At 35.1% G+C, this 15,569-nt stretch overlaps 1 protein-coding gene across 6 annotated transcripts in view; it reads right to left on the minus strand.

Annotated features, from left to right (window-relative positions):
- Positions 1-15,569, minus strand: part of POLQ (DNA polymerase theta) — a 98,767-nt gene that overhangs the window by 5,284 nt on the left and 77,914 nt on the right. For 5 of the 6 annotated variants that reach the window (XR_011503174.1, XR_011503173.1, XM_070508940.1 and 2 more), the window contains 3 exons: positions 14,247-14,431; positions 10,830-10,941; positions 6,958-7,082 (listed from right to left, as the gene is read on the minus strand). Coding sequence is in view for 3 of the 6 variants with exons in the window: in XM_070508940.1 (XP_070365041.1) it covers positions 6,958-7,082; positions 10,830-10,941; positions 14,247-14,431 (422 nt within the window). In the remaining 3 variants the exon portion in view is untranslated. Of the gene's footprint in view, positions 1-6,957; positions 7,083-10,829; positions 10,942-14,246; positions 14,432-15,569 lie in introns of those variants that run through there. The other variant, XR_011503172.1, reaches the window with a different exon arrangement.

Genomic DNA, 15,569 nt, shown 5'->3' on the forward strand with positions numbered 1-15,569 from the left:
CTTTTTTTTATGACTGTTGTTTTGTCTAATGCTGATGAATCCATTCTAAACTCACTTAGCTGTCTCTGTTTAAAGAGTAACTGAATTTCAGAGTTCTACTAACTCCTCCTCTTCTTGAAACTATACGCCTCTGCATCGTGGACTGTGTTATTGTTGCTATTACTTGCTGCCTTTCTCCGTGAAGTTACACAGCCCCGTTCATTGCCATGTGATTTGAAGTGCTGTTCACTCTGAAAGGATGGCCTTGACTTGTTTTGGTGGATGAACTGTGAGTAAAACTAACATAGGGCACATCTAAGCAGTTTTAAAAGTATCCAACATTGTCACAAAACAAAGGTTATCCCAGATAGGGACTTTTCCTTTCTTCTGAATTCCAGAATGAAGAAAATATGGAGTAGAATCACACTGTAACATGAATTAAAAATAAAGCTTCTTATTATAAGCCACTGAAATTTTGGGGTTGTTTTTACTCTGAAATAAGCAAGCAAAAATGTGACTAAAGTATATACTTCAGTTTCATGATATGGTACTTCCCAATTCTCTCCCAAAATAAGAAAACTTGGCAGTCTTGGCTTTGTGTCTCATAGTCTCAGTTCCTTCATCGCCAGGGCTTTCTCACGTACCTAAAAAATACAGGTTTCTGCTAATGGAAGATTAGGCCATTAGGATCAACCCTCCCATTGATAACAACTGGAAAAGCTGGATGGAAAATACCTCTTTGAATAAATCAGACAGTTAAAAAGGAAGTGAAGAATTATAGAACCTAGAAAGTTGTGAGAGAAAGGAAACCAAGGAGGTGATCCTGGCATTGATAACCACCATTTCTTCCAGGGAAATCAACAGATTACAGAAGACACAGCTGAGAGGCTAAGAAGCTGAGCAGAGCTTGACGGTCTTGAGGAGCCTGGAGTTGGAGTTTGGAGTATGGGTTCAGGGCCCAACAAGCAGAAGGAGGCCTGGTAAACCATCAAGTTGCAACTCCAAAACTAGCAGCCTAGGAAAAAGATAAACTTGGCATAGTGTGGGCACAATACCCTTGCTTCACATCATCCCTATCCCTGAAGTCGGATCAAAGTAGCCCTATACCATTGGTCATTCTAGTCTCCTGCCAAAAGCAAATGTAAATCCTCTGAATAAAAGTAATGTCATCATACATACTTCAAATTATATCCACAATCTTTTATATACAATGTTTCATAGTCAATAAAAAAATAACCAGGACAACAAGGAGTTGAGACAATATCACTGCTTTTGTAGAAAACTAAGAAAAACAAAAGGCAATAGGAACACACTACAGGTATACAAGTGCAAGACTTAATAGGATATACACTACTATCAAACTTATTAGACTATAAAATAATGTTTAATATGTTCAAGAGAATAAAAGACAACATTGACTATTTGAGCAAAGAATCAAATACCCATAAAATAAGAACAAAAAGGAAACTTTAGAACTGAAAAATAAAAATAACAGAATTTAAAGCACATAAACAGTGTTTTCTCTATAGTTTGGTGGGTGTGCACTGGGACGGGGGGATAGTATTGACTTGGAAGGAGCAGAAAGAAGCCTTTTAGGGTGTTGGAAAAGTTCTATATCATTTAGAACTTAAAAGCTCAATGGCTGAGTTCAACAGCAAAGTAAAGAGCAAATTAGAAAACTGAAAGGTAAGTTAGAAGGAAATATCCAGAATTAAGCATGATAAAATATAAACATGGAATATAACAGAGGATATCAAATATGAGGAGTTTTTTTTAAAGATTTTAAAAAATTATAATAGGAGTCCCAAAAAGAGAGAAGAGAATGCGATAAAGCAGTATTTGAAGAAGAAATGGCTAAGAATTGTCTAAAATCAACAAAAGATATCAAGCTGCAGATTCAAGAAGTCCTAGCACCCTCAAAGGATCAATTAAACACAGAGGCACATGAATTAAACACACACACACACACACACACACGCACACAAAGTCACATCACAGAAAATCTGCTGGAAACCAGGCAGAAAGAAAAACACTATATTGAAAGCAACCTAGAGAAAAAAGGCAGATTACATTCAAAGAAGGAACAGCTAGACTAGGGGTGGGCAAACTACAGCTTTCAGGCCAAATCTGGCCCATCTCCTGTTTCTGTAAATACAGTTCTATTGGAACACAACCACACTCATTTCTGTATTACCTATGATTGCATTCGTACTACAACAGCACAGTTGAGTAGTTGTGACAGAGACTCTATGAGCTTACTTTATCTGACACAGGCACTATTACAAACCTAAAGGGAAGTTCTACTTATTGGTAAAATGTTTAAAATTTCCCTCTAAAATCTGAAAAGAAGCAAAGATGCTCACTCTCACTATTTCTATTCAACATTGTCCCAGCTAGGAAGTCATGCAAAAGTAATAAAAGGAATAAAGTTTGGAAGGGTAGTTATAAAACTACTTTTTTTGCAGATGATAAATGTATAGACAAAATATCTAAAATTATCTACAGATAAATTATTGGAATTAGTAAGTAATATTTGTAAGGTTTCTAGACAAAGAAGAATAATAAAAACAATTATATTTCTACATACCAGCAGCAAAGGGTTAGAAATTGTAAAAAAGGAAGAATACAGAAAGATACCATTTGCAATAGTATCAAAACTTTTCAAATACCTAGCTATAAATCTAATAAAAAAGGTATAAGATCTCTTCTCTAAAATTATACAATGTAAGTGAGAGAATTTAAGAAGACCTAAAGACCTAAATAAATGGACAAATACATCATGTTAAAAAAAAGAAAATATCATGTTCATGGATTGGAAAACTCAAGTTTATAATCTCATCTTGATCTATGAACACAAGGCAATTGCAATAAAAAAAATCCCCACAGAATTTTGTGTTTGTGTGGAAATTCACAAGCTGCTTCTACAATTTATATAGAAGTGCAAAGAACCAAGAATAGGAAAATATTCCTGAAAAAAAAAGAGCAAGGTAAAAAAACTTACTTTACCATATATCAAGACACCTTACAGAACTACGTAACTAAGGCAGTGTGGCATTGTCTAAAGGATGAGCAAATACAGCAGACCAAAATAATGTGTCCAGAAACAGACACATCCATATTTGGAAATTTAATTTGTAGCAAAGGTGGAACTACAGAGCAGTGGGAAGAAGATCAGTCTTTTCAATAAATAGTTTGGGACAATTGTATATCCATGGCAGGGTGGGAGAAGGAGAGAAACCTTGACTCTCAAGCTCTCATAATTCATAAAAATCAATTCCTGGTTGATTGCAGATATAAATGTAAAAGGCAAAACCAAAAACTTGTATAGAATATTTTCTTGATGTTGGGGGTAGAGAAAGCTTTCTTAAACACATCAAAGAAAGTACTACAACAATACAAAAGACTGATAAATCCATGTAAGCAAAGGGCTCATATCTGGAATACATAAAGGATTCTTATAAATCAGTTAAAGGATAGACAACTCAAAAACACAAAAGACGTAAGACTCAGATCCTTTGCAAAAGAAGATATCCAAATGGTCAATAAACATAAAAAAGGAGCTCAACATCACTAGTCATTAGGGAAAAGCAAATTAAAAGCACAATGAGATAGCATTACACAATTACCAGAATGGTTAAAATTAAAGACCAATGATATCAAGTAATGGCAAGAATGTAGTAGATACAATATGCATAGCTGATGGCAATGTAAATTGGGATAACCACTCTGCAAAACTGTTAGGCAGTATGTACTAAAGGTAAAAACATGCTTACTCTATGACTCGGCAATGGAATTGGGTTCATATGTTCACCAAAAGACAAACAAGAATGTTCACAGCAGCTCTTTTAATGACAGCCAAAACCTGGGAATAACAAAATGCCTGCCAATATTAGAATGCATAAATTGTTGGTATGTTCCTATAATGGAATACTACTCAGCTAAAATAAAGAAGTGAACTATAGTTCACATGACACTGATGAATCTCACAGACCTACATCTGAGCAGAAAAACTCAGACCCAAGAGTACATATGGTATGATTGCATTTAAATCAAATTCAAGTTCATACAAAACTAACCTATAGTTTTACGTGTTTAAGCAGGGGACACATTATTGACTTGGAGGGAGGTAAAGAAGTCTTCTGGGGTCTGGAAAAGTTCTATATCATGATCATGATGGTGGTTATGTGGGTACATGCATACATAAAACTTCAAGCTTTACACTTGTTTGTGCCCTTTACTGCACATACATTATGCCTTGATAAAAATTTTAAGAATAAACAAAATTAATACCCTCTCCTCATGTAAAATTACAAATAAGGAATGAAAAGGGCAGACACAGTATGGAGAGAATACTTTCCACACATATAACCAATAATAAGCTCCTACAAATCAATAAGAAAAAGACAGAAAACCCAACAAAAAAATGAACAGGAACACCTGAATAGGCACTTTCCCAAGAAAAAAAAATTAAATGGTTAATAAATATTTGTTAAGTTGCTCAACCTCATTAGTATTCAAGGAAATTCAAATTAAAACTACAGGATACTACTTTACACCCACCAGAATACCTAAAATTATACTAACTTGAAAGCAAATGGTGGCAGGGATGCAGAGCGATGAGAACTCACATACACTTCCAACAGGAGGACAAATTGCTACAACCAGCATGAAAAACAATTTCACTTTCTCTACCAAAGCTGAAGATAAGCAGCATTTCTATGACTAGGTCTTCAATAAACATAAATGGTAGCATATGTACACCAGGAACCTTGGACAAGAATGCTCAAACCAGCAAGATCTATAATAGCTCCAAACTGGAAACCCAAAGGCCCATTAACAGAAAAATGGATAAATCATGGTATAGTCATATAATAGAGTACTATACAGCTACCCATACATGAAACAACATGAATGACTTTCCTATGTAATTTTGGGTGCAAGAAGCCAGCCACAGAAGAATACACATACATGACATATAGAGAGGTCAAAAATACATAAAACTATAGGGTTAGAAGTTATGATAATGGTTATTTCTGGGAAGCAGTGGATGGTGATTAGGAGGAAGCATGAGCGGGGCCTTCTGGGGTGCTGAAAATATTTCTATTTCTCGACTTGAATGGTGGTTACAAAGCTGTAGTTCTGTGATAATTTACTGAAATTTACATTTGTTTCCTGTGCTTTCTCTATGTATATTTTTCAATACAATAAAAATTTAAACAAAAAGTAAAACTAAACCAAACCAAAACCAAAAAAGAAATCTGGCTATATGTACTCTATTCCTAACTCAGTGGTGAAATTTTTTCTTTTCTCAGCAACAACCTAATGAATCAGTTAGAATTTTGACTCCTAAGGATTTGGCATGAAAAGTCTTACTCTCACATCTTTAGGTACAAAAATATTAGTTTTCAAAAAATTATATGGTTCATCTACATTACTAACTCTATCTACCACTTTTCGTCATGTAAATCCCAAGAAACATAATCAATTCGTGTTAGACCAAGTCTAAATTTCTCAGCCTGCCATTAAAAGCCTTCCACAAGCTGATTCCATCTGACCAGTAGAAAAATCATCTACCCCTAAGTAACAACTCAAACTCTCCATTCCTACCAGATTAGATTCTAGCCAATCCTCAAACTCTTATCCACTTGTGATTGTCTTTTTCTCATGCCCAACAATCTAAACTTTAAATCATCTTCAAGAATCTGTTCAAGTCTGACCTCTTCCTTGAAGCCTAAATAATTGAGTATATATGTCATTTTTATATTTGTTTATTTTGCTTTATCTCTTCTGCTACATTTCAAGACTCATTTTTCTTAGTGCATCAACTAAACTATAGTGCCTAGTTCATTTAGAGATACGGTAAAAGCCTGATAATATCTGATGTCTGTATGTGGACATATGGGAGGCCAGAGAGTGAAGTAAAAGTCAACTATTTCTCTATGGTCCCTAAGAGCACTACTGCTCTGAAGGCTGCTAGCTCCAGATAGAAGTTTAGCAGTATGGGGACTAGGTATTTTCATTACATACAATGTTCAGTGGACACTGACACACAAAAGTATGGGGGAGGGCAAAATACAATCAGTTAAAATAGGAAGATTTGGACTATAATAGAAGTTTAACTGCTCAGCTACATAGAATACTTCTATGAATCCCAATGATTTCAGAAAGAGATTTTAATCATAATTTGAGCAAATCCCATCAACAAATCTTTAAAATGATGCTAAAAATAACCTTCAATATTTTGGGTATCCTGATAACCTCTGATGAACCAGTGTAGTTAAAATAAACAAAAAAGTTGGGGGTTGGCCCATTGGCACAGTGGTTAGGTTTGCATGCTCCACTTTGGCGGCCTGGGGTTTGTGGGTTCAGATCCTGGGCACGGGTCTACACACCACTCATCAAGCCATGCTATGGCAGTGTCCCACATACAAAATAGAGGAAGATTGGCATAGATATTAGCTCAAATACAATCTTCCTCAAGCAAAAAGAGGAAGATTTGCAACAAATGTTAACTCAGGGCTGATCTTCCTCACCAAAAAAAATTAAAATAAAAATATAAATAAGTGGAATGAACCAAAAAATATCACAAATTAAATGACTGGCTAATCTTTGAAGACACTGACAATCTACTGTGATATGACAAACTAGTGTATGGTACCCTAAATAGAACAATTAGCAAATGTAAGAATTAAGTTTATTTATAACTTATTAACCAAAGCTAATAAATAATTGGCTTACTGAAACAAAAGATCTTTAATTGAAGTATTATTAAGTGAACTCATATTTACATTAGTCTCCCAAAGACTGTGTTCAGCAAACACTGGCATGTGCCATCACTTCAGAAGTCCTTAATGAAACCGAAGATTCAATTAACATGCTAGTGATCCCTAAAAGGGACATTAGTAGTGTTTAGTCTTTGCTGAAAAAGTGTATGTCATTGAAACGTTAAGTTAAAAACCCAGAGAAATTTCAACATACGTGAGCTTTATGATAAGGGTTGTTGTCTTTGATTCCTGGTAAATATCTACGCCTTCCCAGAATGGTCTGAACGAACCCATCTCTTTTACAATTCTTCACTGTCTCTCTCATGAAATGATTAATCCCTACAAAGAAAATACAGAAATAATTACAACCAAAAGTCATTCTTAATCTCATTCACTTGTTTTAGTATAGTGAAATAGACCAAAACCTCATGATGATTCTTTTTCTTACATATTTTTTCATTGTAGTAACATAGGCTTATAACATTACATAAATTTTGAGTGTATATCATTGTCTTTCAATTCTGTGTAGATTACGTCATGTTCACCACCCAAAGACTAATTACAATCCATCACCACACACATGTGCCTAATCACCCCTTTTGCCCTCCTGCCTCCCCACTTCCCCTCTGGTAACCACCAATCCAATCTCTGTCTCCATGTGTTTGTTTGTTGTTCCAAAACCTCATCATGATTCTTAACACTATTATCACATCATCAAAACTTTGCATATAAACTTTCATTCACTTTTTGTAGTCTCAGAAAGTTAGAAACAAAAGGGACTTTGGAAATGACATAATCTAACTCTCTCTTTGTTTTTAACCGATAACAACAACAAAAAATACGAAACTAAACTCCAGAATAACAAAGCAGGTACTAAAACCTAGGTGCTTTTACTCCAGAATCTTAAGACTATTCCATGCTACTTTTCACAGGTTTCTGTTCTTTGATCATGTTAATCCTCTTTACTCTTTGATGTTCTCATTTCCAGGCTTAAAACATTTTAGGCTCCTTGTTACCATGTAAGCTATGAACCAAATAGGGCCTAACTGAAATTAATGCCCAAGTTATAATAAATATTTCATTAGGAACATAAACAACCCACTTCTTAAAATTTAAAAAGACTACGTATAGAATACTATTCAAACACATTCATATTCCCTATACTAGCATTCATCCTTTGCAGTATAGGTCCATTATTATGTCTCATGGATCTCCAGGAAGAATTCTTTGCTGCAGTTGTGCCAATCTCTTCACTGCTCAGTCCTGTCTCTGAGTTAGAGAGGTTCTTCTCTCCTGGAACATTTTTCCTCTGTACTCTTTAAAACACAATCCAGTATAGACTATGAAAATCTGTCTTTATTCATATACGACATCTCTGCTTTCTCACAGCTTTGCTTGTCCTAAGTAATAAACACAGTTGAGGATTTCTGTTGTATGGCTGGCACAGGAAAGACATTTGAGGAGACTGTGGGGAAAGGAAGGGAAGAAAACCCTGCCAAGTGAAGGTGTTGGTGACAGTTGACTAATAATGTAAGAATTTCAGAAAGCAATCAGGCTCTCATCTTTTTCTCTTTAAGAATTACTACGATATTTTTGAGTGAAGAGCAAAGAAAAGGATGAGATTTAATAGACCGCACCTCCACAAATTCTCTTACCTGACTCCTGTAGGAGGCTTTCAAATATTCAGAGATTACAAGAACTACTTTAAAAAACAATCCTGAGATAAAATTTACATACAACAAAAGGCACCCAGTTCAGGTGAACAATTTGATGCATTTTAACAAGTGTACACATCTTTATAACAACTGCTACAAGATATGAAACATTTTCATCACCTTTACAGTCAGCTCTCCATTATGAGCTTCAAACTTTCGCTGATCTACTCTATGACACCATATCTTAGTTTTTCATGTTCTCAAAATTCATAAAAACTGAATTATACTGTATGTTCTCACCTGTGTCTGCCTTCTTTTGCTAAGTAGTATTCCATTGCAGAGATATACCAAAATCTGTTTATCCACAATCCTGCTGGTAGACATTTGGACTATTCCCAATCTCTGGCTGTTATAAGTAAAACTGCTATATAACATTCACAAACAAGTCTTTCTTTGGACATAAGTTTTCATTTTTCTTGAGTAAATACCCAATAGTAGAATTGCAGGATCATGTGGTTAGGTGTATGTTTAACTTTGTATGAAAAACCCATACTGTTTTCCAAAGTCGTCGTACCATTTTACAACCCTACCAACAATGTAAAAGAGATACAATGTTTTTAATTTTAGCCATTCTAAGATTTTTTAATGGTATCTCTTTGTGCTTTTAATTTGCTTTTCCCTGATGACTAATGATGATAACATTTGATGTGGTCATTCATTTATCTTCTTTTCTGAAGTGTTTGTTCAAAACTTTTGACCTTTATTTTATTGGATTGTTTACCTTCTTAGCTTTAAGTTATAAGAGTTCTTTATATATTCTGGACATAAGTTAGATAATAGGAACTGCAAATATTTTCCCTCAGTCTGCTGCTTGCCTTTACATTTTCTTAATGGTGTCTTTTATCAATGTTTATCTTTGATGGTTAATTCAGGTAATTCAGTTATTACCACCTAAGAAATCTTTGCCTACCTCAGTGTCACAAAGCTTTTCTCCTCTGTTTACTTCCGGAAGATTTATAGTTTCAGCTTTTACTTTTAAGTCTATGCTCCATATCAAGTTAATTTTTGAATATAGTGTGAGACAAAAGTTAAAGTTCATTTTTTTCATATACGGGTATGCAGTTGCTCCAGTACCAATTGTTGACAAGACCTTCTTTCCTTCATTGAATTACCATGGCAACTTTGTTGAAAATCAATTCACCATATATGGATAGGTCTATTTCTGGACCCTTTATTGTGACCCACTGTTTTCTATGTCTACCCTTATACCTTTCTCGATTATTGCAGTTTTACAATAAGTTTTGAAACCAGGGAATATAATTACTCAACATTGTACGTTTCCCTAAAAATTATTCTAGTTATTTCAGGCCCTTTGAATTTCTATATAAATTTAGAATCAGCTTGTCAAATTCTACACAAAAGTCTAATGGAATTTTCATTGGAATTGCATTGAATCTATAGAATAACTTACAGAGAACTGTCATCATAACAGTATTTGTGCCTTCTAATAAATTAACATGGTAAACCTCACATTTATTTAAGTATTCTTTGATTTCTCTCAGAATTGCTTTGGAGTTTTCAATAAAGTTTTGCACACACTCTGTTAAATTTATTCCAAGTATTTCATATTTTTTATGCTATTGTAAATGGCTGTATTTTTCCTTCATTCACTAATTGTTTGTTGCTACTATATAAAAATACAACTGATTTTTACAAATTGACCTTGTGTGGTGGGACCTGGCTAAATTTAGTTCTTTGTTTTAGTAGTTGTTTTTGTAGAATTTGATTTTCTACATACAAGGTCATGTCATGTATGAATAAAACTTTCTTCTGGGAGTGGGGGACGTTTATTACAAAGGGGCATAAAAGAACTTTTAGGGGTGATGGGGTGACAGTTCCATATCTTGGTTGTGGTATAAATTATATGACTGCGTGCATTTGTCAAAACTCACAGAATTATACATCTAAAAAGGGTGAATTTTATTGTATGTAAATTACACCTCAATAAACTGCCAAAAGAAGAGATCATTTAAGACAATGATACTCAAACTGCTCTTTAACAGCAATTGTTCTCTCGTGGTTTCTGGTACATTTAATCAATGGTTTACTGTTTCAAATTAAAGCTACCTAAACCTAAAGCACAGGACAATTCCAAGATTTCAAGAGATGTTCACAATGACACAGTAGTATACACATCAACAGCATTTTGCTATTCCATTTCTGTCCGTACTCTTATGATAAAAGCACATCTTAGTAAATATTCATAATAAGATTAATATTATTTAATTAACAATGCCTGATGGAAACTTCTGATTAATAGAAATGTTAATAGAAAATTCTGTAACACAAACTTTTTAAACGTAATAAAGTATGGAAAGACAGTTGAAAAGAATAGTATCTAGAAGATAATTAACACTCAACACTTCCTTACCTGTGTATTTGGATTTGAAGGAGTCAATGTAGCAAGCAGCATCATTTTCTTTAATGCCCATCTGTTCTCCCAGAGATTTAGCTCCCATTCCATAAATGATTCCATAGCAAATCTGAAAGAGTCATCACACTCAGTAAGTAAACCAAAGGACATAACTATGTAAAATGTAAATATAAAAAGTTCATTACGATTGAAATTTGGTAAACTTTTTATTTCATAGTAAGTCAAAGAAATGGTTAGATTTGCTTTAGGGTTAGATCCGTAGAAGCCAATATCCAGTAAACATCTTTTCTGCCTTTTAGCAATATAGCCATGTGTTGCTTAACGATGGGGATACTTTTTGAGAAATGTGTCATTAGGTGATTTCCTTGTGAGAACATCATAAAGTGCATTGAAGGGGAATAAAATTTGCCACTCCAGAATGTGTCTCTTTAACATGAGGACTACTTTAGGCTGATTATTTTTAAGAAACGAAAGACTCAGAGGTTTTTATCTTCCTTTTAACTACCTGAAAGCATTGAGATAAAAAAACCTGTCTCAGGAAGTGAAGCTTAGCACATGAACTAGGTGGTAGACAGGGAGGAACCTAAAAAAGCCAGTTTGTTGGGCTCCCCTCTGTGTTCTTCTGTTTCTGTGTGGCCAAACACTTGTTTTCCAAATACGTGTTCCTTTCATCTACTTGTAGTTGCCTTCCTTCCCTTTGAAGTCCCTGACTCTCCACACCCCCAATATCTCCTTTTGTCTTCAGCTGAGGATGGTATTTAAAGTGAGGGCTTTGGCCATTTTGGTGAGTCACTCAGTTTTCCTGGTTTTCTCCCATGTATACACGTTATTAAACTTTTGTTTTTCTCCTATTAATCTGTCTCATTTCAATTTAATTCTTAGACCAGCCAGAAGAACCTAGAAGGGTAGAGGAAAATTTCTTCTTCCTCTACTATACTTACACAAACCTAGATGGAATAGCCTACTACACACCTAGGCTATATGGTACTAATCTTATGGGACCACTGTCATATGTGCAGTCCATCATCAACGGAATCTTCATTATGTGGTGCACAACTGTACTTCCTTTTGGGGGGGCAGGGAGGAGGGGCAGAATATGAATGAATATGAATGACTGTGTGTTTTAAGAAAATAATCCTAGTGATTTAAAAGGGAAGATTTATTTCTGCCTCTGTCATTTATCTAGTAGTAGTAGTCTTCAGAGCAGTTTTCTACTCCTCATAATACTTCCCTAACTTCTGCTCAAAGAAGTGCCTAAGAGTTAGGAAAGAGAAACATTAAAAACATTCCTTTCCTCGTCCTTGGATAGCACTGAAAGAGCAGGAAGAGCAGGCTTCATGACTTGATAATAGGGAAATTTCATTGAAAATAAATATCCTCTTCACCTCACAGCCACCTGAAATCCCATAATTGCAGAATTCATTTGGGTTAACACAAACTCCTGAGGAAATTTTGCGAGTAGAGGAGGGAAATGATCTAAATAGATCAACAAAGAAACTCCAATTTAATAAATATTGCCTGGGTTCAAATCCTAGTTCCAGCCAGCATTTACAAGATGTATTATTGTACACAAGCTACCTACACTCTTGGCATCTTGATTTCTTCTTCCATAAAATGAGGATAGTAATACCTACATCAGAAGATTGTTAGTGGTAAATGAAATTAAGTATTTATGAAACTGCCTGACATAAAACAAGCTCTATAAAATGTTGTTAAATAAAATTTGAAAAGATAACTTGAAAAAATTATCAAAATTCAAAAATACTTTTAATGTGATAAGACAGCTAGAGATTTTTTGTTTTTTTTTTAACACATTTGGAGGGATTTTTTTTCCTCCTTTTTTCTTTTCCTTTTTGGTCCTTTTATATTTTATTTGTTGTGACTCCTACATTTTTTTTTTAACTCGGATACTGTGTCAGCACTGGCTGAGATCTCAGTAAGACTCAAGAATTAGATGGTTCAGTGCATGGTGATTTAGGGGAAAAAATTGGTATAGCATAAACACCATTAAATCATGCAAGAACTTATTAAATAGAGGTAGCTATCATCAGTGGATAAATATTCAGGTTACGGAGTCAGATGTCTAAGTTCTGGCAGTCTGAACTTATCCTGGCTCCACTACTTACAGTTGTAGAGATGTATAGTTAAGCAAAGTATTAACTTTCTCTGCCTTAGTTTCCTCCTATATGAAATGGGGATAATAATAATACCTATTTCATGGGTTTAATATGAAGATTAAATACTGGCATATTACCTATTTTACCTAGAGTGTGATTTTTTGCTAAATGCAGGACCCCAGAGGAGATTAAATAGACAGGACAAAGCTGGCCTTCTAAACAGTGACGAAACAAGTGTTGGTGCTGAACAGGCAGTGGTGAGAGGAAATGTTTCATGCCTAATGAGCTGGTCAAGAATTACAGCTGCGAGTGGCCAGCCCAGTGGCGCAGTGGTTAAGTTTGCATGTTCCGCTGCAGCGGCCCAGGGTTCCCCGGTTCGGATCCCAGATGCAGATCTACACACTGTTTATCCAGCCATGCTGTGGCAGGCATCCCACATATAAAGTAGAGGAAGATGGGTACGGATGTTAGCTCATGGCCAGTCTTTCTCAGCACAAAGAGGAGGATTGGCAGCAGATGTTAGCTCAGGGCTAATCTTCCAAAAAAAAAAAGAATTACAGCTGAGAGTAACTAGAAGTGTGAACGTAAAACTGATAAAGCAGAATCTTAGAGGTGGGAGTAGTGTGCCTTTACCTAGCCACCAATCCTACTCTCTTGAAAATGGTATCAGGTTTCCCACAGGTCATGTGGTAAGGAAGCAGCAGTGTTAATCCAAGCCAGGAAATAGTGTAAATGTGGCCTTTGACCTTCTCTGTGCCTGATAGACATCCAGGAGTAGGAACTAATATGGACCCATTTGAAATGTCCAAGGGCAGTATAATGTTTCACAGCTAGATCAGCTTAACCAATGGCCTCAAAAAACTAAATAGCTATCAGTTATTAACTATAATCCACAACTCAGCAATATTTATTTTTCAACAAACATTTAGAGAGCATCTTTCTATAAAAAGAACTGTGGCTCAATGCTTCATGAAAATATGGATGCTTACAGACTAGAAACAGGTTTAAAAAAATACACACACATACATAAATAACAAGTACCACCACCACAATATCTACCACTAATGCACATGGCCTTCTTGACACTAGGTAGCCTCAGACTAAGTCTAGGATTCATTCTACTGACTCTATGAAGGAAAGTATAATGAATACCATGAGAAGGCTCAGATGAATGTGGTTTGAAAGACCCAAAGATGGAGAAATCATTCTTCAACTACAAATGATTGAGACGATTTTTTAATTTTTCTGAATCATTAAAATTCTCCTCATTTATATTAAGCATGTTCACTAAGATCACCTGCTTTGCTTGTTGCCTCAGATCATCCCCAACAGACTCTGGCTCAATCATTTTCCATTCAGCTGCAATACTCCTGAAAACATCAGCTCCAGTGTTTAACACTTGAATGAGACGACGATCCTGGGATAAATGAGCCAAGATCCTCAGTTCAAGTTGAGAGTAGTCAGCAGCTAGTATTAAACCACCTGAAGTAGAAATAATTTTAGTAAAGCTGGTACAAAGACAAACCCAAGTTTTATATAATTGAGCAGGATGACAGAAACTTAGTTCTAACATGAGATCATGTGTCCAAAAGTTAAAACCTTACCCTTAACATGACGCAATTCAGTTTTGTAACTTAGATCATTTTTTTCCGTTTAACTTTCAAGTATACGTAGTATGCGTAAAGCCACTCCTGACCTCTGCCCCTTCACCACCATGGTAGTGCTTTCCTCAGTGTTCCCACAGCACCTGACATATCATCTAAAAGGTTCTTTCATGCCTCTCCCACGTGGCACTGAGCCATTAGAGATGGAAGACTTAATTTTCCTTTGCATGCTATAGAAAACTTTGCACGGTTCTCGGAAAATAATAAGCCATTAAATAAATGAATGAATGAATGAATGGAGAAACTGGTTTCTAATATGTGCACATTTTAAGTGGGCTGAAGAGAAATGTGTGCTCTGCTTTGACAGTAACAAAGACTTTCAGTGAAAAGAATCAAGCGGTCAATATGTGAAGAAGAGTTATTAAGAAGATTCAGATAATTTACCTACGGAATAGAAATGACTGGATTAGATATGCATGGAAAAATAAAACAAAAACAAATAAAAGCAGAGTCAAAGGAAAACTAGGAAAAAATTTGCAACTGATGTTAAAGGATTCATTGCCATATAATAAAAGAGGTACTACAAATCAAGAATAAGACAAAACATAAACAAGCAGTTCACAGAAATGATAAAAACAAAAGAACCTTAAATATATCAAAGAATGCTCTTCATTCACAATAAAAGAAATGCCAATTAAATCTATAGCAAGAAAAAATTTTTCTCTACCGACACTGCAAAAATCCAGAAGTTGGACAGCACACTCTGGCAAGGTTGAGAAACACTCATATATTGTTATTGGGGTGTAAATGGTAACTGTTCCCCATTAGATGGTAATTTGGCGATATCTATCAAAATTAAACAGGCTTTTACTCTGTGACTCAGCGAACAAGCCTACAGATCGCTGCATAGATCAACTGCACACAAACTAAACTGGTTTATGTTCAAATTTTTTTACTGATAATCACAAATCTTTGGTATAAAAACATTAAATGAAAAAAGCAAGGCACACAGCAGT

This window comes from Equus asinus, chromosome 5 (genome assembly GCF_041296235.1).
Source record: "Equus asinus isolate D_3611 breed Donkey chromosome 5, EquAss-T2T_v2, whole genome shotgun sequence".
NCBI lineage: Eukaryota > Metazoa > Chordata > Mammalia > Perissodactyla > Equidae > Equus > Equus asinus.